At 40.5% G+C, this 25,061-nt stretch overlaps 1 protein-coding gene across 1 annotated transcript in view; it reads left to right on the forward strand.

Annotated features, from left to right (window-relative positions):
• The window catches only part of LOC142182996 (uncharacterized), an 83,822-nt gene extending 59,170 nt beyond the window's left edge, over window positions 1-24,652 (forward strand). The window contains exons 22-28 of the mRNA XM_075257845.1: window positions 571-651; window positions 6,333-6,386; window positions 7,042-7,095; window positions 7,531-7,557; window positions 13,826-13,912; window positions 20,991-21,029; window positions 24,418-24,652. Of these exons, the coding sequence (XP_075113946.1) occupies window positions 571-651; window positions 6,333-6,386; window positions 7,042-7,095; window positions 7,531-7,557; window positions 13,826-13,912; window positions 20,991-21,029; window positions 24,418-24,420 (345 nt within the window). The 3' untranslated portion in view covers window positions 24,421-24,652. The remainder of the gene's footprint in view (window positions 1-570; window positions 652-6,332; window positions 6,387-7,041; window positions 7,096-7,530; window positions 7,558-13,825; window positions 13,913-20,990; window positions 21,030-24,417) is intronic.
• Window positions 24,653-25,061: the final 409 nt, after the last annotated feature.

The raw sequence follows: 25,061 nt of genomic DNA on the forward strand, positions 1-25,061 counted from the left end.
CAGTTGGAACTTTTTTCTCGAGCCCCCACTGATTCTGAAATACCGATTAGGCTCTGCTGTCAGGAGGGCAGTCGTCTGCTACGGTAGATAGCTTAAGACTGTCACTTGACAGTAGAGAGCCTAATAAGCATATTAGGCAATGACGTTGACAGCACCCGTTGCCAAGTAATGGTGGGGGCTAGATAAAAAAATTCCAACTGTGCTGGAATCAATGGAGCAGTGCCTATTGAAGGATGCAAATAGTTGGGGTTGGTGGAGGTGGTGAAAGGTTCTCTTTCAAGACGATCTGTCACCAAATGCAAAATATTATTTCTTTTATGAGATATTAGATGGTTAAATGGGTTGTTGCAGTTTGTCGCACCGATGGTTTGGAAATTTTTGTGGAAACTGTTAAGTGCCACAATTCTGGTTCACACAACACACTGAATGCATATGGTATCTGCTTAGACCAACGATGCATTGAGTCACTTCATTTACAAACTTTGGGAGGTTTATTGTATATTGACCATTTATTCAAGCTCCTCCTCATCCCGTCAAACAACTATAATGTTATTATTCTGTTTTCTGCAGGGTGAAGCAGGAGAGAGTGGTATGAAAGGGGAGAAGGGCAGTCAAGGAGAGAAAGGAGACAAGGGGCCTTTGGGTTTACCAGTAAGTATATATGATATACAGGAGATGTAGGCATTTCGACATGGACACTGGTCCATATTAAATTACCAAATTCCTATATAGTACATGGATACCTGATCTGTTATTTATACCTGTTTACTGCCTTTGTGTTTTCCAAAATAATAGGAAATGGTTTCCATTACAGATCCTATAGGAGGAGTCAATTATCTTCCCCAAACTCCTAAATGGCAGCTCTGCCTAGTTATTAGTACTTGCAACTATTTCCATTAATGGATATCTCAGGAGCCCGCAAGCAAAAAAAAATCTGGCGTCCTAGGTGCCACAAATCAAGTCAACTGCACCTTAAATGAGTCGTACTAAATTTAGAAAAACTTCCAGTTACTAGAGGTTATGCATAGTAGTGCAGCTTCACCCCATGTACTTGAATATAGATGGAATATAGAAATGTGTTATATATATATATATATATATATATATATATATATATATATATCTTGTTTTACATAAAAATACTCTTTGTAGGGATTGAGGATGAATTATATATGAATAACTGCACATAACAAAGCTCAAGCCTTTTTTTCAGAACTGTGTAGCTGATGTTGTGATGTTGCACTTGATGCTTCATACTATGTGTGTTTTTGATCTCGTACCTTTACCAACCCTTTTGAAAAACTTTGCAAAAATCAATAACACAGTGTGTGCACATGAGAGATAATACTATTCCTAATCATTTACCTGTGTCCAATTTTTAACTAGTTCCCCCTCGGCAGGCTCTGTTGCTTCAGAGCTGGTGGACACTCACTACTATAATGTCTTCCATAGACAACACCCTGGGAAACAGATTTGCATATTCCCCAAAACACAGAAAGTAGAGGAGAATCTTCTCCATAGTTCTCATTCAGAAGCATCAACAAGGTGATATAGGACAATATAGAGAAGTACTTACCTTACTGATGTGAATAAAGCACTTGGAGTAAGATAGAAGCTTGATGTCCAATGGGATTTGCCTGTTTCCATCCTCTCTGTCGCTCAACTCTTGCTCAATCCTCCCTCACATAGAATTCTATTGTGATTCTCTGTGAGGTGCAAAATCCCACCTTGTTCAAGCAAGAGAGATCAGCAAAGGTTTCAGAGTGAATGTCAGATTAACAGTCCGGGTTAGCCGGAAAACAACCTGACGAAGGAAGTCATCTGTGATATCTTATAAAGTCTTTAGTGTTCACTTGTACTATTGATTTATGCAAAGTTTGTGGAAATGTGAGTTGCCATTTAAGCTAATTTTATGTTTTGTGTGTGACAATGGATTATGCTAATGAGCATGTTTGGGCAAGGAACCAATGGTGTGGTTTAACCCCTAACTTCAAATGATGGTTTTACAGCATGTCACCCACATGTTTTTGTTCACTAAATAATAGACATTTTTACAGTTCTATACAATACAATCATAGATGTTATATATGTGCTGTCATACCCACCTGGTCAATACTGGGCCTTTGCCATTCCACTGTTGGTAGTGGTGACCTGTTAACCCCTTCTCTTCAGCCAGTTATTGCTCTAGCTTCATAGATTTGCATTATAGTTTACGGCCTGGCCCAGGAACCTTAAACCTATTGATGAAACCTTATTACATGTCTGTAAGATTTATCGGATGTTTTCTTTAACTGGAGGTATACTTTACAAGAAATATCAAGAAAATATGTTTCTTACATTGTGTCTCCATATTTTTCATTGCTTTTCCATTTAGATGAGCACCTTTTAGAAACTACATTGTTGTTACATCAATTTTATCTCCAGACACTCTATATATATATTATAGGTCCGACAGCGAGTAATACAAAATACAGTATATGCCAAAACAAGGCAACCATTTCTGACATCACAGTCTTAATTCTGGTATTAGTAAAAATTATCTGCTCGTTCAGATCAATTTTTTTGCTTCCTAGTCCAAATGTCGGAGGAAGAAGTTAAAATGGATTATAGAGCCCTCAGTATTAGCAATGTTATATGCAGAGTACAGGTAGAGCAGGAAGCAGGTAGAGCAGGAAGCCTGTGCAGTGCTGAATCAGCCAATAGCTGCAGACCACAGTGTGATGTCATGTTTGCAACGCCTTCTATACAATCCAGTGGCGTGCAGCCATTTTGTTGCTGTCTGTGATGGTAAGGTTCTATAATGTTAAAGTCCTGTGGAAACTTACATGTAAGAGTCTGTAAGAGTGAACTAATTGACATAAACAATAGATACAGACACAACTAGGTAGACTGGTCAAGTGCAAAGGTACTTTTAATTTTTACTGTTCCTCAACACAGGTCTGCACTCGTCCTTACATGTATATTGAAGATGTGATGATATAATTCTGTATACTTAAACAATATGATATCTATGTACCATAACATCACACATCACATGTAACTTGTATCCTTAATTGTCCTTGATTATAAGGGAATATAAGTGTATGTATGTTTTCAGTTGCTGCTTCACTCACTTTCCCCTCCCTCATTGTTCCCCCCCCCCCCCCCTTCCATTCTCCTGTCCATTCCATGTGCATTTACATTCTGCCCTGCTGTCCAGGGTGCCTCAGGTTTAGACGGCAGAATTGGTCCACCGGTGAGTCCTAACTCCATTAAACTAACCTACCTACCTACCTCTCCTTTATTCTTGCCTTGCCCCATCTGCTCATAACTTGCGCCTCTTCACTGTCATATGGCTCCCCCACTCTACAAGCAACATAAAAAAAAGTGTCATCTAATTTACATTGGATTTTCTTATGACAGGTTTCCAGTAGTTTCCTTAAAATATGCAGAACATTTGTTTTAGCAATGAAACATACATACCAATTGATATGCAATAAAAAAAAAAAATAATCTAAGGGTGGCAGGGAAGAAACATTTTATAATTTCACTATGGATTATTATTGGGAGGATTGACTATTTTTACCATCACTGAAGCCTGGGTAAAGTAACACCGCCAGACCATACACAATCACATTCTTAGTATGTTAGTGAAGACTATGAAGACATGACTGGGTAAAGTAACACCGTCAGACCATACACAATCACATTCTTAGTATGTTAGTGAAGTCTATCATGACATTGCTGGGTAAAGTAACACCGCCAGATCATACACAATCACATTCCTAGCATGTTAGTGAAGTTTGTCATGACTTGAAATATTTTACAAAGTTTTCTAAAAGGCATGTCCAGTATGAAATAAAAATTTTATCATTGTCTACTTTAATGATAAATCCAAGTTTTTTAGTGGACATAGCCGTAAGTACAGTAAACATGTATAGCTCATTATTGTGGTCATATAACACTTATCATGGTGGTGTACGTATAGAGTCAGCAGCCACATGGCAAGGTCAGACTGACAGCAGAGTGTTTCATTTGGCAGTCCCAAAAATATTGAAAGAAGTGGCGCTGTGCATACTTCACTACCACTCAATTTGAAGGAGGTCACGGGACACCCATTCCAGTGATCGGTACAGTTTCCAGTGTTAAGACCCCCAATGACCAAGAACTTATCACTTATTACACCTTACTCTACCTCATTTTATAGAATCTCTGCACTTTTGTACCTCCGGTGTGCGCCGTTTCAATTCCGCAAGTATAAGGGGGAAAAAAGAATTTGATGGGGAAATGAGGTACACATAAGCAGTAAAGGAACTTTGATGATACTTTGTCTTCTATCGAATATCCAATTCATAAAATTATTCTTAAAATTGATAAGAATTTTGTATCACAAATAATGGAATATATTGGCTTTTTTTTAAGCACGTTAGGCTACCATTGTATAAGCTCTTGGTTTTCTGTTAGCATTAATATATTTCGTAATGTGTTTTATTAATGAATACCTGGTTTTGTCCCAGCTAAAACTGTTGGCATATGTAAGCTGGGAGTCTCATCATTCACAGTTCTAACTGTTACTGTTGTCATATGAGGCTGAGAACTGTATCTCTAATATGACACAAGTACCACTGTTCTAGGTGCTATAAACCTTAAGATACAGCTATTTGAATTGACCGACCCTCAATCTCTTCCCCATATGCAGTGTATGCCTGTACTATACAGAAACCATCTACCTGCACAGGATTTCACACAAAGGAGCCAAAATTTTATCATCGGGGTCAGTGGTTTTGAGATAAAGACATGCCTGGATAGCCTTTAAAAAGGCTATTCTACTACTACCTTCTTTTTTTTTCGATTCTCCCTGCCATTGCTTGTACCTAGTCTGCCCTCCTCTTCCCTGGATGTTCTTCCAGCCAGATTGCGCTGCTGCATCTGAACTCTCGGGCATGCTCAGTTCCACTCCATTCAGAGCAGTACTGCGCACTTCCAAGCGCCATTTTGTTATAGCTCGTTATAGAACTGAGCATACTGAGCTACACCAAAATGGGGCTCGGACATGCGCAGTACCGCATTCCGAATTCAAATGCAGCAGCACGATCTGGCCGGAAGAACATCCAGGGAAGAGGAGGACAGACTAGGCACAAGCAATGGAGGGGCGTGAATAAAGTTATGACATGGGGGGGGGGGGAGGGGGTGCTTGCAGGCCCTGGGGAACACCCAGAGTGCTCAGTGGGTTCATTTACATAAAGTAGCCAGGATTACAACAGACTGGTGGGGTGAATCGAAAAAAGAAGGTAGTAGTAGAATAGCCTTTTTAAAGCCTATCCAGGAATATCTTCATTAGTGTTGAGCGAGTACTATTAGATCGAATACCTCGCCAGCATAGGAATGCGTGTAATCAGCCGAACACCAAGGGGTTAAACGCATCGAATAGTCAAAGCGTTTAACCCCTTGGTGTTCGGCCAATTACACGCATTTCTATGCCGGTGAGGTATTCGATCGAATACTACTCGCTTCACACTAGTCTTCATCTCAAAACCACTGACACCAATGATAGACTCCATTTAATAAAATATATTCCAAACTATGAATGCCATTAATGCTGCCAGAAAACCAAAACTTATTTGAAAGTTTAGGTACACTTTAAGTAAATGGCATAGAGTTCCCAAAAGGCAATTTCATTGTTTTATTTTCATTGGTGAGCCAAGCCATAAAAAATTCATGGCTAAAATTTCCAACATCGCAAAACTGTTGACGTTTTCTTGAAGGAATTAGCGTTCTGTCCTGAGGATCTATGATGTGTTGAAATAAAGTATGGCAATAATAAGAATCCCATACTGAATCGCTTTGGTTACCAAGTCAGGTGTTTTTAGTATGCGGGGAATCATTGTAGAAAGTGAAAACCAAACCTTTTGATCTATACGAATGCATCCATTTCTGCAGCATGGTGATGTCAGATTGCATGCTAAGCTACCTTCCTGAAATGATGCAAATCCCTTTCCTTTTATATAATAATCCATTTTAATTTGTGTCAATGAAAATGCTTAAATATGTCACTAAACCAATATGTCTTCATCAAGTTACCATTTTCAGCTTTGAGTTAGGATGGCAGCTTATTGGATTTGGAGCTAGTGGCCATGATATATTTTGGTTAAACGTTCACATGTTACGTCTCACATTTCTAGTTTTCCTCCTCGGATTTTAAAAGTTGTTTAGACTCAGTGCTGAAAATTGTAACTAGCCAAAGATAACTTGACTGCCTGCCCAAATGGACCTTGCTTCTACTCGCTTGTTTCCCAACTCCTAAGACTTAGAAATGACAACATGATAACAAGTCATTTCTCTTTGTGTAATAGGGGACCCCCGGACCAATTGGTGTTTCAGGACCAGCAGGACCAAAAGGAGAGAGGGTAAGGGTCATATATTTTTGTGTCGGTAACTGAAAAGTTAGAGGGCACTGTGAGATGAAAGCAGCCTAGCTCTCACATAGGGGACTATTCCATTTCTTTAGCCCCTTCTTATCTCTAGTAGCAAATCTAACCTTTACTGAGTTGTCTCCCTGAAATCCAGCTCCCACTTAGATTCTTAACGTGTCTTGGGACAGACCAACTTTTCCATTCTCAATCTCTTTTAATTTACCATGCAAACTGTACCGCTGCTGTGAGTGCTCCATCTGGAGTTAAGGTACCCATGCACATGGAAAGTCAACTGAAATCGGCAATGAGGAACACCCTCCCAGTACTAGTCTATGGACGAGTACTGTCAGGAGAAGGGGAGCATCATGGCTGGGCCCCCTCACAGTATAGCGCTGTGGACAGGCTGTCAGGAGGGGCATTCCCAGTTACACTGTCAGGAACGCCCTTCTGACAGTGAAGAGCTCTTGGTAAATGCACCGATAGCTCTTCACCCGGGGCACATAATGGGAAAAACAATAGTTTGGGAAAACCGCATGTGCCTGAGGACATGAAAGATCCTCTTCAATCATTTCCCATATATAGTCTGAATTAATCCTCATGTATTATATGAATCCTGTAGTAAATTATATTTCATACATTGGTTTTACAGGGCAATAAGGGAGATCCTGGTATTGCAGGACCAACTGGACCAGTGGGGCCACCTGTACGTATACTAACACAATGCATGAATGTTTTCTTGTCCCCATCTGTCTGTGTACTTTTTCCTCAGTGTATGAACCTGGCTTCAGGTGGCTTGTTGTTATCTATTTGTTAAGAACTTAAGATATCTCATTGTTATGGCATTCAAATATGGTCAAAACCTTTCTTTGAACTAATAAGAAAACTAATAAAAACATTTTAAAAAACTAATCATTTACATTGTAACATAAATCTGCAAATATATAGCTTAGAACATAGTGTATGAATATTCTACTGCACAAAGGAGTTGATGTTAGGTTTGTATGTGTAAGGGTATATTGACGATGTATTTATTTTTCTATCTTCTTGTATTTGGAATTTCTAAGCATTTGTGACCCCAAGTGAAAAAGAACTGATACTGCTTATATATTAATGAAAATCTAAACACTTGTCATTGCAGGGACCACCTGGCGAGAAGGGAAGCCGGGTAAGAATGTTTTACTTTTCGATGGCCTTTACTATTACTAATGGCTTCTTAATAAGGTGGAATGATTGTGGGGTGACATAACCTGACAACAGCAGTACACAAAGTACATTCACTGACATACACTAAATGACATATACAATTACAGGCTTTGTAGGCTTGTGGTAGCAATACACCCACGCAAATTAGAAAGATCTGCTTCAAGTTATAATGGCGCCCTATGCATTGTTATGACAGCATGCTCGCTACACTTCTACAAGGAGCAATTCCCTTGTATGAAACACTGTGTTTTTGGATGCAATACAGTTTGCGTATTTCCTCACTTTCATATTATGCATGATGATTGAATAGCACTATATTCCAGTTCTTTTGAAGCATGTTCCATAGGTAAGCATTATCATTATAATCATTCCACCTTAAATGACTTTTTAGGAAAGCTGTCATCAGGATTTTTTATCAAATGAATACAAGTGTCACTGTACAATATTCCCAATTATGAGAAAATCTATATTTTCAATATGATCTGCAGACACATAGCAATAAGTAGTGCAAAGGTAGCAGATGTAACCATGTTCTGCTTCATACAATGGCACAGTATTACACATGACACATGGTAGTTGGAGACCAGATTCCACGCTGCGACCCAGGAATATTTAGTTACACTTCTTGATATGTTCTGTAAAAAAAATTTTTTATACAAAGTCTAGTTGACATAAGAAGCAAACATTACATGGTGGACGACCATCATAATAGAGGATCCTTCGCCACCTCCACCAACTGCATAGGTGCCATTTCACTGATTCCGGTACAGGTGGAATTATTTCTCTAGCCCCTACTGTTCCCATACAAACAGTTGTGTTAATCTTGGCACCCACCATGTTAATTCGACTCTCTATTGTCAGTTTTCAGTCCTTGGTGCTGAAACTGACAGTATTGATGGCTCAGAAGGGGTGGGAGCTAGATAAAAAAAAAAAAATCCAACAATGCTCAAATCAGTGGAGCGGCTCCATTTGGACATTAAAGATGAAGATCCTTAAGGCTAAGGCCCCACTTTGCGGAAACGCAGCTGTTTTTTTTTGCAGATTTTCCTGCGGTTTTTCGAGCCAAGGCCAAGAATGGATAAGGAAGGATTGGGAAACATATAAAAAGTATTTAAACCTCTTCCCTCTGCTCAATCCATTCCTGGCTTTGGCTTAAAAAAATTCAGCAAAATCTGCATAAAAAAAAAGCTGTGTTTCCTCAATGTGGGGCCTAAGGCTGTGGCCCCACATTGCAGAAACACAGTTTTTTTTAATGCAGATTTTGTTGCGGTTTTTTGAGCCAAAGCCAGGAGTGGATGGTGCCAAAGGTACAAGTAGAAGAACTTCCTCTGTGTTCACCATTACTTTTGTAACCATTCTTCGCTTTGGCTCAAAAAAACACACCAAAATCTGCAACAAAAGAAGCTGTGTTTCCGCAAAGTGGGGTCTCAGCCTTAGGCCCCATGTTGCGGAAATGCATCTTTTTTGTTGCAGATTTTGATGCGGGTTTTTTTGAGCCAAAGCCATGAGTGGATTGAACAGAAGGGAGAAGTATAAGAACCTCCTAGATATTTCCCATTCCTTTTGTAGTCATTATTGTCTTTGGCTCAAAAAAACACAACAAAATCTGCAACGAAAAAAGCTGCGTTTCCACAACGTGAAGCCTCAGACTAAAGGTGTTTTACAACCAGCAGGTTTTATTTTTAAAGTCAAACATCTTTAATCCTCATGGTTCCTATGCCAACACTTCCATGATCCCCTTTCAACATTAAAATGTGACCACTCCATCAATCAGTATCTGAGGAGGATGACTACAGATCACAACAGAGATATAATAAAATGAAATACATGGACCTTCTTCTGTAAGCCAGAGGACCCAGACAAGAGTGTCCTTAGCTCTTGTGTTTGTGTCCCATCCAGACATGAATTTCTTTAGCGATGATTCCGTAATTTAATCTGTTGCAATTTACAGAATCCCATTTATCTCTAACAACCCATAAACATCTTTATGATCGCTTTCCTACTGAGTGTATTAAACGCCTTTATTTGATATATCACATTCTGTATTGCCTACTGAACAAAAATTTAACTTTGTTTTGCACTTTTCATTTGGTTTCCTGCCTTAATGTATACCAAAAATAAGAATGAAGTCATCTAATAATTTACTATTCTGAAATCTGTTTTGGACAGAACCTGTAAGGTCAGATAGGCAACATGCTATTATCTATACAGACCATATAGCAGGTTTACCAAATGAAATGTGTTCCACTTGTGCGATCCAGTCTTGCTCCACTTCCTTTTCTTCACTTTTACTGTGTGTGTATTTTCTTTGCTTTTCACAGGTTCACCTTTGTCCCCTTTATCCTTTTCCTTAACTTGTGCCTATTTACCTGGGTCTTTCCTCCAACCTCCTCTGTAGCCTGTTCCACTTTTTCACCTGGATTATCCTCTCCTTGGTTTTAATCCCCTGCTTTTCACATCCTATATTCATTCTGCAAACCACACGTTCCTATGCCTCACTGTAATTGCTTAATGTCCTAAAGTCTCTAATCTGCATTAAACAGACATTTAAGCTTCCTTCACAATGTAATACATACGAGAAGCAATAAATAGAATAAAACACTGCACCATTCCTCCTAAAATAGCTAAATACAATATGCAAGCAGTATTGTCACCAATAATGTACACTTATGTTACCACTAGTATATTGTCATTTGTTATCTGATTCAGAATGTTTCATATATTGGCACAAGATTCTAGAAGATCGTATCCATAATCCATCATGAGTTGCCCTAGGACTCCATGAGAATCCTATCCTACTAATGTTATAAATTTGAAAGTTTGGATATGTGTGCGTTTGGATGTTTGTTCCTCAATCATGCAAAAACGCCTGAACGGATTTGGCTGACATTTCGCACATACATAGATTGGAACCAGGAATGAAACATAGGCTACATATGGTGCCGCTAAATGCCCGGACCTCTCCACTGCTAACGCAGGATTCATGTTCATGCAAGGATAAAGGACCCGAGATGACGTCATCACAGGTCCTTCAGCCGTTCTCCGATTGGATTGCGGCATAGTGTGGGCGGCGCTATGGAGAGTCTGCGAGCTGGAGAAAATGACGTCTACTCGGTGGTCCGGAGACTACCGGGCATGCAGTCTTGCTGTGGCGGCGCGCGAAGTGTGCCGCGTGTGTGAGTACGATGAGGGACAGAAGTGTTCGGCCTCTGCCGGGGGAGAGAGAGGGGAGCTAGCGCGTATGTCAGTAACATCCATTCACCCTGCTGTACCGCTTAGGCTGATGGCAGCTGCAGTACATGGAGTCTAAAAGAAAGTGTTCACTGGAGTGAACATGCTTTTGCGCACGGGAGGAGGATGTCACACGGGATGGGGGGTTTGGGGGAGGCAGGGGCGCGCGGTAGAGGGGGCACGCGGAAGGGAGGGCCTGTTAGAAGGGGACATGCATGAGGGGGGCCCGCGGGAGTGGAGTCCATGTGGGAGGGGGCATGTGCGGGGGCCTGCGGTCGGCACAAACACGTGGACAAAGTCGTGGGCAAATGCTAGTATAGTAATAAAAGAAGTAATCATAATACAATACAATGTGGAGAAGTTACCCATAGAAACCAATTAGGACACAGCTATTGGTAACTGCTCTTCTATATGTTTGTATGTCAAAGTAGAATTTCACCGTAAGTCCCAGTGTCTATTTTCGGAGGGCTAGTCACACTGAATAGGTCTTTTCAATGTGATCTATATACAGTTGAATAGATGATATTGAAACCCTACATCATAGTAAATAAATGAATCGGACGTCACATGATCCCTTTGAAGTGTAGAGTTAACTATGAAACTAATAGTAGCGCTAACATGGAAGCCGGTCATACACATTAGACTACTCTCGACTGAACCTGCCAATTTTAATGGGAATGGCTGGCCATCCAATGTGTCTGGGGGCCTCCTGACTGTCATGCCAGAGAAAAGTATTACGCACAGAGAACTGTAACATGTCTGATCTATTATTTCTGAAGAGAGAAAAGCCACCTCTAGAGGTTTGTTTCACTCTTTCCATATGGACATTTGCATACTTTACTAAGTCAAGCATGCATGTGTATGGGAGGATTGGGAGACCTGGATGTTTTCTGAATGAGTGTTTGGCCGAAAAATATCTGATATGTATGGTCAGCCTAAATCTTGTTTATCTGCTCAGGAGCACTGAGAATAATCAGAATAGATCATGAAGAGGTAATAGGAAAAAACAGGAAAATGGAGAGCACTACTGGTGTGAAGTATCCAAAAACGGGACCACCTATTACAGCAAAGGATGGAGAGTAAACCAATGGTGAAAAATAAGGAAAATCAGACATAAAAGACTGATATAGGGGACCCTATTTCTGATTGGGGCGATCAGATCCTCATCCATCTTTCCTGTCGATAGTGTCCTGACAAAGACACCTGTTTGGTGTTGAAACGCGTTGCCTTGTACGTCCTTGGAACCAATAAATTCATTTTATGCTATTCACCTTCTCGTGATTCTCCTTGTTTTTGGATACTTGGATATTTCATACCAGTAGCGCTCTCCAATTTCGCCGTTTTTTTTTCTGTTACCTCTTCATTACGCATTACCACCCACTCCATGAGATGATATCTGGGTAAGAGCTGCAACTGGATTAGGTGGCTCAAATTTGAGCCTGCCATTCATTTAATGGGGCACCAGGTCACCCTTTTTATTCAATCCAGAATAGATCATAGCTCGGCCATAAAAATATAATTTTGGGAAGGGGGGGAATTAATATTTTTTTTACTGGTGGCAGCAGTGGTATTAGTGGAAATGTCACAAGTACAGTTTTAGATTTGCTTGTCCAAAAAGAATTAATAGGTCAGTGTCAGATTAGCACTGGTCCAACATCGCAACCCTGCACTGAGCAACCTTTCCAGACGCCTCCAAGTTATGGAAGCTACAGTGAAGGACAGAACCAGAAGCGGCTCTACTCCTATTCAAGTAATAGAATCCGAGCTGCAGGCTCTGTCCACTGTATAGTGTTGATGCCAGGATACTGCAACTCTGTGCCTATTGCCTGAATTGGAATAACGTTGCTTCTGGCTTGGCCTTCACTGGCAGCAGGAGGAAGCTGGGTTGGTTGTTTAGGGCAGTACATTGTAGACTGTTTCCTGTTCCCTCTCAATCAGCCAATCCTCAATCTCAGAGGCGACCCGATTCAGCCAGTGATAGACTGAATGACATTTTCTGGCTATTAAGAGTGACCAGAACATAGAAACCATCGGGGGGCCGTGGCTGCAGCAGAACAGGAGAGACACGGGATTGATGAAATGAATATGGTTCCTTTTAATTTTTTTTTTAAACGGTTCTGAGCCATTTGTCAAAAAAATTCTGTGTGTTGAAAAACCTATTTTATATCATCTTTGTAATTTTAAACCAACATAAGGACCATTTGTGTGCCTGACCATTATTCTTGGAATTAAATAGGAGTCACCATTTTGCTGAACGTGAGAGTAATTGAAAAAATGGATTACGATACAGTGGAAGTAACAGTTTAGGGCGGGTTCACACCTGCACCCGGTCGCCGCTTTCAGGTTTCTGTCTTCTGCCTGGGAAACTGGACAGGAGACGGACACGGGCAGTCAGTTTTCAAACCCATTCACTTGAATGGGTTTGCAAAGTGGCAAAGTGTCCGTCCGTGAGTGTTTTCTGGTCTCCGCAGCGAAACCGTTGTTTTTTAACCGGACACAAAGTCGGACATGCAGGACTTTGTGTCCGGAGACCAGAAGACGCTCACGGGCGGACTCGTGTCTCCTGTCGGCAGAAGACGGAAACCCATGAAGCAGAGATCGGGCACAAATGTGAACCCGCCCTTACTGTACACTGTATCTTTAAATGATGGATTATGGTTCGTATTGGTGGATAACTGCGCATACTGTAGTTTTTATGGTGTCTTTCCATTTTGTCATCAAAACGACACAAAAGGACAACAAAACAACACATAAATGTATACAAACTGACACAATAGACCAATAGACTTCATTAACATTTCCACCTTAATTCATCTGAATGGTGAGAAATCCATATTCACATACAAAGAATAAACAGAAGATAATGTTCTAGATATTACTGGATACATTATATGATATTCTAGGTGATATGTATTTAGACATAGTTCTGTAAAACAACTTTGAAGCGGATGATCCTACAAGTCATTACATCTCTTGTTGAACTTAATTATTATTTGCAGGGGGAAAGGGGGAAGAAAGGCTCTAGGGGGCCTAAAGGGGATAAGGGAGACCAAGGAGCGCCTGGATTAGATGCACCCTGCCCATTGGTATGTTTGATTTTTATAATGTATTTTATATAGGATTTGAGGATGGGAAGAACAAAGGATGAATTGTAAAATAATGTATCTGTTTAATGTGTATTATATCTTATGCTCTGTAATCATAAGGTTTCTTGTAAAGAATATTCCTTCCAGGTGTCATGTGATCACTTCCGCAACCGCTAAATGTTGGTAATGCTTCTTCCCTTCCTCAATATTGTCACCACCAAGTTGTGTCATATCAAAACGTGGCAAAGCTGCTGGACACGAAAGTTGGATTTAATATTTAGTCACCTAATTTCTTCGGCCGTCAGTGCATGACCTAATCCAATTATCCAACAAAACGTAGGGTCCCATCTTTCTTATTGCCAAAGGTAGAGCATTAGCGTCCTCCATTTCTGGGGGAAAACCTAAATTTATTTCAGTTTGTTAAATCCCACCTTGGTGTCCTAAAGCTTTGCCTTCTTATGATCTGCAGCTATCAGAATGAACATTTTTAACATCTTATGGAATAATAAAATAGTTTCTATGAACAGGGACATCGAGGTGTAAAAGGAGAAATTGGTGATCCGGGGATACCAGGGCTGGATGGGCTGGATGCCCCTTGCCCATTGGTATGGATTTAACAACCCTTTTCCTGCACGGTGTATGCTGTCCTTTATTTAACATCCTTTGCATGGTTACATTTAACATGTATCGCCTCCTTGGACTTACCCATTAACCTTGGTCTAAATGTCTTACTTATGACTCTCGAACGGAGTAGTTACTAAAAAAAAAAAATAAAAAGTAGAATTCCTCCTTAAAGCAAAACCATGGGCAGATCTGTAAGGGCTCGTTCACACGGGGCAAGAGGGGGCGGATTTTGGCGCTGAATCCATGTCAGAATCCGCCCCCGCACAATAGAGGTCTATGTAGACTGCTAGTGTTCTTTTTTCCACTAGAGGGAAAAAAGAAGCGAGCTGCCCTTTCTTCAGGTGGATTCCGCAGCTGATTCAGCCCCAGCGTCCAACTCAAGGCAGCACCCTCCGGACTAGGCCCATTCATTTGGGCCTACTCCGGAGCGGGAATCCGCAACTGTCGGAAGCCGCGATAGTCGTGGCAGGCGCATTTTGACCCAATTCTGACGCGGCTTCCCGTGTCAAAATCAGGACCAAATTACGCCTAACTGTGCCCCGTGTGAACTAGGCCTAAAAATAAGTTACTAAGGTGATTTGACATATCAGGACATATCAGGGCCATCCATCTTATTCGCATAAGTTCCTCAAATGTAAGTTCCCTGTGTTCTCTATACACTATTAGTTTGTTAAGTTATTGTATAGGAGAAGTTGCTAAAGCTGCACATCTTTCCTTGACATCACATCCTGTTGTGCACTGATTGGCTGAAACTGCAACGGACAGACTTCCTGTGCTGCCCGCCCCCTGGTGTTCATTATTGATCATGATAATAATTAGTGAATAATAAATAAAATAAATAGTTAACAAAAATAGCAAAATAATAAATATTATTATTGGTAATACATAATTAAAATGCTAATTATTCATATAAATATTATGGCTCAGTGTGAATTATTGCCTCTGTTGCTGAGATATCACCATTTTTGCCAATATGTAAAGTTGCCGATTACCTCTCTGGAGCAAGGAATACCAGTTTGATGTAGGTAGCCCCAACCTATAGGTCGAAATACAGGGTTCTGGTCATAGACCCCCTTTAAATTAGTAACACAATATATAAATGGACCACATTACTCCATCTAATTATTATTCATTTGGGGCATATTCACATTCACTCTGTCCGTTGTTCTGGTCCATTTCAGGAACCGTTTAATGAAATAGATCCTGAGGAATCCCATTGACCTTATTGGGTGTCCAGATGTGTACGTAGCCTAACTTTATCTATAAAACTCCAATTGTAACATCATTTGAACTAAACACAAAGTCCTATTTCTTTATGCAAAAAAAACCCCAATTTTCTTTCAACTGTCTTTATTCAGTGCAAAAACTAAACTTTTGTACAGAAAATACAAACTAGAATAATATTGATATAGTAACTTTAACTCAACATTTAACACACTACATACCTTGATGTAGCAAACTTTAAACTAGTTTTCACTCCTTTTATTTTAAGGGGCATTCCAGGTATAAACTATGAAACAACAGCTGGTCGTCAGGGATCTACTCCTGGCACTCACACCGATCAGCAGTTTGTGGCGGCTGCAGTATACTGGAACTAGCACAGTGTTCTTGGGTGGATAGTGGCTGGGAAAGGTACTACAAGCTTAGTGTATGAGACTGTGCTAGATCCAGTGCACTGTGGCCTCTTTTAAGGGTGGGTCTTAAGTAGTTTACTCCTTGAATACCCCATGACTTAAGTATGCTTTTACCTCCTTGTCTTCCTAATGAGCACTTTCCAAATTCTTTTTTTTTTGACACACTTAACAATCTAAACTCTCCTTTTCCCGATACTATAATCTATATTTATACTTATATCACGCAACCTATATATACTTTAGTCAACATCATGCTTTTTACTATAGCGGCCAGAATTGTTTTCCAAAAAGTGTCTTATTTGGCATAAACGTATAAACCTTATAGATGGAAACGCGTAACACACGCTTATTAAGCAATGATGGGATATAATAAAACATTTTAGAATCTGGTTTGTATCTTAGTGGAACCTGCTGATTTCAGTGAGACTGGCTGATCCGCTTATGTGTTTTGGAGCTTTGTGATTTTATAAGGATTGGGCATGTTGAATTTTAACTCTCGATCCCTTCAGAGGAAATAAACTGCTGTCTCAGGCGTCTAACGATGTCTTATTCCTTTCTTCCAATTGACAACACTGTATGCTCAGCTGAGCACAACATGCATTTGTATAGAGGAATTGGCAGGAATAGCTGTTAGTTGGATTGACAATTGTTAAAGGCGCATGGCCGCCGTCATTGGTTTCCTGATGATTGTTGTACCCTTAGCATACTAGATGCACTTGATAATCCTTAAAGGGGCTCTATCAGCAAAATTATACTGTATGAGCCCCACAGATGCCTGTATAGCCTTTAAAAAGGCTATTCAGGCACCGCTAATGGTGTTTTAGAAGCCCCCCCACACACACCGTTTTAAATTAAGACTGTAAAAACATATACGCAAATTATACTTACGGTGCACGGTGGGCAGTTCGTGCACTGGTGGCTGTCATCTTTGGTCCCGCCTTCCTCTGGTGTCTTCTTCCAGCGACGTCCTCCTTCCAAGCCTTCATCTTCTTTGGTTGTGTTTAAATCCCGTGCGTGCACAGTATCATTCCCTCCAGAGTGCTACTGCGCACACTCTAGTGCCATTTTTGTCGTAGTTCTAAGGGGAACTGAGCATACTGAGCATGCTCAGTATGCTCAGTTCCCCTTAGAACTACGTGAGTGTACTGCACATACGCAGTACGGTCGCAAACTTCCATTGACAAAAATGGTGTCGGAGCGTGCGCAGTAGCACTCCGGAGGGAGCGATACTGCGCACGTGCGGGATTTAAACAGAACCTGCCGAAGAAAAGAAGATGAAGGCATGGAAGGAGGACATTGCTGGAAGAAGACATCAGAGGAAGGCGGGACTGAAGATCATGTCCACCAGTGCAGGAACCGCCCACCGTGCACGGTAAGTATAATTTGTATATATGTCTTAGTTTAAAACGGGGGGGCTTTTAAAATACCATTAGCAGTACCTGAATAGCCTTAAAGGCTATTCAGGCATATGTGAGGTTCATACGGCATAATTTTGCTGATAGAGCCCCTTTAAAGTAAATATTTGTAAGGTCCAAAATTTTGTGCTATTTTGTTACTATACCTTTATTTAGGTCCGAGCTCTATATTGATACCATAGAGATCCACAAACACTATATAGACAGAGTGATAAAATCCTTTTTGTGTGCCATAATGACTACAGGGAGGTTATCGTATACTCAAGCTCCCTCTATTGGTAACTGCGGGAGCCAACATGTTATCATTTAAGATTTATTTTTACCTAAAATATGTGGATCTTATGTTTGTAGTCCTAGTGTAGATTTGTCTAGTACTATGCTTGGGTTGAATCATAAACATGGTGATAAATATATGATCAGGATGGGTTCTATTGCTGACAAGAATGTAGGGTTGAGCGATTGGGATCGGGAAAGATCGGATCCTGATCGGCGATCGAGCAAATTTCACCATCGGGATCGGTTGGAAAATGATCGAAAATCGGATTTTAAAAACGATCCTGAAATCTCAAGATCGGCTCAACCCCAGTCCCAAGTCCTCCATATACATAATTCAATAAAACACATTTGTGACCGGTGTTCTAATCACTTTCACAGGACTGATGGTGTTTCTCAGTTTTGACTAGATTTATAAGATGTACATTTAATACATTGTATCCATTTTATTTTACCTCTGTTTTGTCTTTGTTATACATTGTATATAATGTGTGTGTTATACGATGTGTTTGTGTTATACAGGACAGTTGTGTTTCTTATATATATGTGCTACGTGTTATGCATTTGTGTTGTCTTTTCATTTCCTATTAGGAAATATGTCATCTGCAAGTTTTACCTTGTAGATATAATGAAAATGTAACTGTGCATGACTGTTGTTCTGTAAGATAGAAGATGAAGCTGCCTACAGTTGGGTTACGCTGCCAGAATATTCTCATACATTAATCTGTTTTGCATGAGCAATGTTAGCTGAAATTTGGCATTTGCAGCTTTTTGTGCATCAGTAACTAGCAGGAATGTACCGTGAATATCATGAATTATGTAGATTAAAATAGACTTAAAAGTGTCTCAGTTATTAGAAAGACACAGAATGGTCATAGAGATATATCACTATACAGTCCCTATAATCAGAGTGATAAGGTCAGTGGCATAAATAGGATTGGCGGGGCCCCGTGGCGAACTTTTGACATGGCCCCCCCCCCCTCTCCGACACCGACGCTGAAGACCTCGACCAACCCCTCCTATGCATTTCTGCGCGCTCCATAGTGGACCTTGCACACAGTATTATATCCATTAGTGGCCCCTGAACACAGTATTATGTCCCTTTGTGGCCCCTGCACTCAGTATTATCCCCCATAGTGACCCCTGCACATAGTAATATGTCCATTAGTGGACACCCATAAATAATTATTATACTCTGGGTTCTTTTCAGTAATAATAATAATCGGAGACTGAGGGGGAGAAAAAAATAAAAAAAACAGTTACCCATCTCCCGGCTCCTCCGCTGTCGGCCTCCGCAGTAGTCCGTCTTCAATGACGTCAGACGTCACAAGACCCGGGACACAGACCAGGGTCATGAGACGTCAGACAACTAGGCCTGAAGCCTGCCCAGATCGTGGAGAGGTAAGTAACAGTGTACAACCTTACAAGGGTCTGGTTCTTAGTTCGGACTCTCCAAGACATTCAGTTTGTAAGAAATGATGTACAGTAACTAATAGTCATGTGACTGGGTAAAATTCACGCCATGTCAGCTGCAACCAGGATTCCTTGATGCTTTGTGTTTGCCTAGAGTGCAAGACCAATTTCATGGATCCAGTTTCCAAGAAAGTGCAACTAAAATATAAAGGTGACTCCTGCACTTACACAGGGGATTAGGACACTCCCTTTAATGCATTCTGTGGGGTGTAGCAATAGTGACAGGACCTCTTTAGGCTAAGGCCCCAGGGGACGTCCCACAGCAATAAAGCGTCTTTCTGTTACATTTATACCTATGGAGAAACTGCCAGTTTTTCCATAGGTATAATGGACATGCTGCGATTTCCAAAATCGTGTCGGTTTCGGAAATCGTGGCATGTCCACACCGTAGTTTTTATTGCAATGTGGGCATGGGATTCGCTAGAATCGCATCCAATTTGCCCTTACTCCAAAACGCCACGATTTTTCCCCAGTGGCAAATCGCAGCGTTTCCGTTCCATGGGGCCATAGCCTAAAAGGGATTCTATCATTGGGAAACTCATTTTTCACTAACACCTAATGTTAGAATAGCCTTTAGAACAGCTGTTCTTCTCTTACCTTTATTTTTCTGCTCCGTTCTGCCATTTTGGAGAATTTTTATATTTGTTCTTTATTCAAATGAGTCTTCAGAAAGCACAAGGGGCGTCCCCTGTGCTCAAAGGAAATGCTCTTCCAAAGATCCAGCGCCGCCTCTCTCCTCTTGTGCACACACCTCTTCTCGTTGTCCGCACCCGCTGAGTCTCTGTTGGGGATTCTCTGTTGCCATTTCACATTGGACAGAGCCAACTATACATGTACAGTCGGCCATTTTCATGTGGCCTCTTACACGAGGTAGGAGAAGAATAACCTTCTTAAAGGCTGTTCCGACGTGGAGTTAGTGAAAAATGGGTTTCCCAATGATGCAATCCTTTAAAAAAAAAGTACCTGTCATTGGGTCTTAAAATCCCACTGATTTACGTTATCTCGTAGACGCTGACACCCTAAGCATTTTGGTATCCAAATTCATTCAGTTGTTCCAAAGATATAAGCCCTTTTAGATTGAGTAGTATTCGATCAAATACCTCGCCGGTATAGGAATGCGTGTAATTGGCCGAACACCGAGGGGTTAAACGCATTGAATATTCAAAGCGTTTAATTCCTTGGTGTTCAGCCGATTACACGCATTCCTATGCCGGCGAGGTATTCGATCGCTTACTACTCACTCAAGACTAGTGCTTATGCAATTTTGGGTCTACTAATCACGTGTGTGGTATATAGCACACAGGGTTTTGGTGTGCTATATGTCATGCATTGTTACCAACCACTTGACTAGTGTACTCTAATTGGCATCAACATTAAAGAGCTTATACCTTTGGAATGGCTGAACGGATTTGGATATCCAAAACACCAAAATGTTTCGGGTGACAACATCTATCAGATGACGGATGTCATTGGGCTTTTCAGATCTGGTGTGAGGTCTTCTCGAAATGGAAAACAAAATGATTGTGTAGTGGATAATACATGGATTGCAGCAAAACCAGCATTCAGTCGCCAGTGTTTTCTATATGTACATACTGCATGTTTCAGCTTATTTCAAGGACATTTACATAAACACTATCATCAATTGATCTGTTAATACAGGGAGAAGATGGTTTACCAGTTCAAGGCTGCTGGAATAAGGTAACATTAGTTACAGTGCTTGAAGTGCATAAGATCACAGTCTGTCCGATCTGTAGGCAGCATGTTATAGAGCAGACTGATGTGTAGCTTTGTGGGAATATTCTCACTATAACTTGTCATTTATTCATTGCAAGTGGTTTTCTTATATACTGATGGTAAGATACCAATTCAGATTAATGGGGGGACTGACATCCAACGCCTCACTGTTCAGCTGATGTCTTCAATGAGCAGAACTATACAGTGTACAGAACCAGATGCAGACTGCTCTGTATACTATACTACATGTCGCCAATCCTGGTTACTGTATCTCAAGTGAATGGGAGCTGAATTGAGTAACCAAGAACTCCCAAGACCAGAATAGCAGAGATAAAAATGAATACATGACAAATGAAGACCATATATCACTATGCTCAGCTTCTCCTGCTCTATAATGTGCTGCACACCTATTGGATTATATTTTCAGCGTTCCTTAAAAGTGTATGTTCACCTTTAAATGCTGCCTATAGCTTAAACCTAACCTGAATCAATCCTTTAGAATACATTGCATTATTCTGTGCAGGAATTTAGTTACACCATCTATTACAATCTCTGCCGACTGTTGTGGGACAAGAGTGCTGGATATATGGCTTATTTCATGAGCCTTGAGATCTGACGTGTTATAATATGTAATGTATATAACACTACTTAGACCACCAGCGTCATTCTATCTGGAGTCTACGTCGCAAATGTACCTAAATCTGCTGCCATCATCATGTTGGCATGTTGTCAGCACCCTACATCAGTACCAGGACTTGTAACCATGTTGGCACCATCAGGTCATTAATCCCCTCTACTGCAAGGGTTACTAAGCACAAGAGCTTGACTATGAGGTCACTTGTTAGAGTAATATGACATGAGACTATTTTTGTTCGGTGCTGAATCAGACTATGGGGTGCTGGTTTAATGGAACTTTACTGTATTTTGCACAGCGGCTGAACTTTGTATGTGTTTGAATCCTATATATACACAGTAAAGTGTTCAAAGGTGACCATATGCTTTTATCTGCCGTGTAAGGGGTTTATAGCACTTGAGTTTGACACTTTCCTTTCTTCCATGCTGCTTGACATTGTGTATTTTGCACAGATATGCATGCAGTGTATGTTGCACAGATATGCATGGATATTTATTTCAAATAATTGTATACACATGCCAGGCTAAAACCAAGATACCATTAAAAAAAGTCAAAAACATATACTATAACAAATAGATCATGTCCTGTTATTGAAAAGCATAGCAGCCTGTATTTGGTCAAGTAGTAAAACATGTATCAACATGATAAAGATGCACTAAACCCAGAAATGAGAACTAAAAGTACATAAAATAGAATTGTCCTTGTAGGGTGTGGGCTTTAGCTAAGAGTAGGCTTAAAGGGGAGTGGGCTTAAAGGGGTTGTACCATCTGAAGGATCCTATCTATACTGGTAGCTTATATAACTTGAAGACTTTTCCTAAATATATTGCTTTAGAAATTCTGCTTTGTTTGCCTGCTATGTGAACATATACCTCCCATTGTTTACACAGTGTTGCTATAACCATGGACCTGTGTGATAGGACAAGTGACATCACTCACTGCTCTGCCGGCAGGAAAATCAGTTCAGATAATTGCAGTTTGCTAATAAAGCCGAGTCTGTTATCTCTCTATGTAACCACACAGATAACACTGAGTCCATTCTGTACAAGAATCTGCATATTATCTGACCTGTATAAGTATTGTGATACATCATAGTGTCATTCAGCAATCTGGGGGGTGGGGAAGGGAAATACAGCAAGTAAGAACAAGAGACAGCAGGCAAACTTCTAAAACAGTGAGATGGGAACACCCCTTTAATAAACCTTGTGTCCTACTATAGACAGGACACAGCAGAGAGGCTGTAGGAACCTCTTGTATTACAAAGGGGGGGCATGGCTAAGTTGAGACACAGAGAAGATTGTAGGGTTATAGGTTGGACTTTATAGACTGATATCTTCATCCAACCTCATCTACTATGTAACTATGTAACTATATGTTTCGCAACTGTAGCATGAAACGAACCAAAGTCAAGATAAAGGAGAAGGTTAATGGAGGACGGGCTGGGAGATTTCATAATTTTTTTTATAAAGTTTTCTGGGTTTCATGTTTCTTTAACTTTGGATACATTGCCTGATATTCTTGAATATTTTTTATCCAAATCAGACACAACCAATAAACAAGATATTAACTTTGACTCCATCCACCTACTCTGTATTCATATCCAGCAAGTTAGAGAGAAGACATAGCAGTGTATTTGTTATATATATATATATACATTGGTATATGCAGAAGACATGTTTTGCTGAACAGGTGGTGTTTTCCAATATCCACAGTCTTGTAAACACAAGATACGGTTTCAGTGAGCCATAAATGTATATGTATCCCATATTGTTTAACATCTTATGATCTCGACATCTGGGATGTATTAGTTGATAACGATAGACATTTTTCGTAAGCTTGTAAGCACATCCACTCCATTAGACCCAAAGAAATTAACATTTAATGTTGTGTTCTTGGAGGGATTACTACCGAGCATTGTGAGGTTGTCTGAGGTTATAATAAGGGCTCGTTCACACGGGGCAAGAGGGGGCGGATTTTGGTGCTGAATCCACGTCAGAATCCGCCCCCTCACAATGGAGGTCTGTGTAGACCGCTAGCTTACTTTTTTCCGTGAGTGGTATGTTCCCTCTCATGGAAAACAGAAGCGAGCTGCCCTTTCTTCAGGCTGATTCAGCCGTGGCGTCCGCCTCGCGGCAGCACCTTCCGGGCTGGGCTCATTTATATGGGCCTACTCCGGAGCGGGAAGTCGCATTTTGGTCCTATTCTGACGTGGCTTCCAGCGTCAAAATCAGGACCAAAATACGCCATCCCGTGCCCCGTGTGAACTAGTCTTTAGGGGCCCATTTTGTACAGAAAAGCATCATTTATGGACTGCAATAACTTACACAGCCAGAAGGCAGGAGTGGCGCTGTTTGGAGCTGAAGAATCGGAAGAAAAATCTTACTCCTTATTCAGTTTTCATACTTGCCACATGGTGTCTGACCAACGGGCAACATGTTATAGAGCAGGAGAAGCTGAACGTATTCATGTAGTTTTGTGTGAATAGATTGAGTATAACTTACATTTTATTCATCTAAATCCCTGCTCTTTCCTCCATAGGAGTCCAGTGGGTGGTCCTATTCATAACCTATGTTTCTCTGCACGGTCAGACCGCCCACTGGTCTCCTAAACCTAAAAATAGCCTATCATTTGTCCATACTTTCTTACGTTACTATCTCCTTGAACTCAACACCAAGTACTAAGATTCCGGATTAACCCACGTTTATGTTTTCTTTTGCAGTGATCGTTCTAACCCGGGATTGTCCTGTGTGTCTGTACATAGAATATTTATTTTTATACAGTGTTCCGTAGAAAAAAAGCATACCAAACTTTATGCGTTTTGTACAGAAATACTAAAATAGATGTTCTCCATTTTTGTTTTTTAAGCCTTCGTGTATAATGTTTGTTTTTTGCTTTTCTAATATTTGTGAAGAAATGCTGCTGTATTTGCATGATATTTGTGCACATTTATTAAATAATGCTTTTTGTTAAGTTATTATACTTCGGTGCCAAAAGTACGTCAGAGAAATGATGGCCGTTTTCCTGAGTATGATGGTTAATGAAAAATAAAGTCAATCGATGAACGAAACATTCGACAACTGTTGCCAATCTGTGTATCCGTTAACTTTTTGGAGAGGGGAGAACATTCCGTCTTCTCTTTTATATTGTTACATTGTAAGACGATCGTACCATGTAGTAGATGAATCCCATCTGTCATGGAGACGGCATGGAATGTGCGTTACTCTCAGGTTTGGGGAGAACTAAGGTTCTCAATTCCTTTTAGAAATGAGTCGTTGCTCGGTGTTATTGTATTGTGATTTTTGCTTGTATTGCATGATTCTGCCATGTATTAATATACTCTCAATATCCGTCCATCCATTTGTT

This window comes from Leptodactylus fuscus, chromosome 10 (assembly GCF_031893055.1).
Source record: "Leptodactylus fuscus isolate aLepFus1 chromosome 10, aLepFus1.hap2, whole genome shotgun sequence".
Lineage (NCBI taxonomy): Eukaryota > Metazoa > Chordata > Amphibia > Anura > Leptodactylidae > Leptodactylus > Leptodactylus fuscus.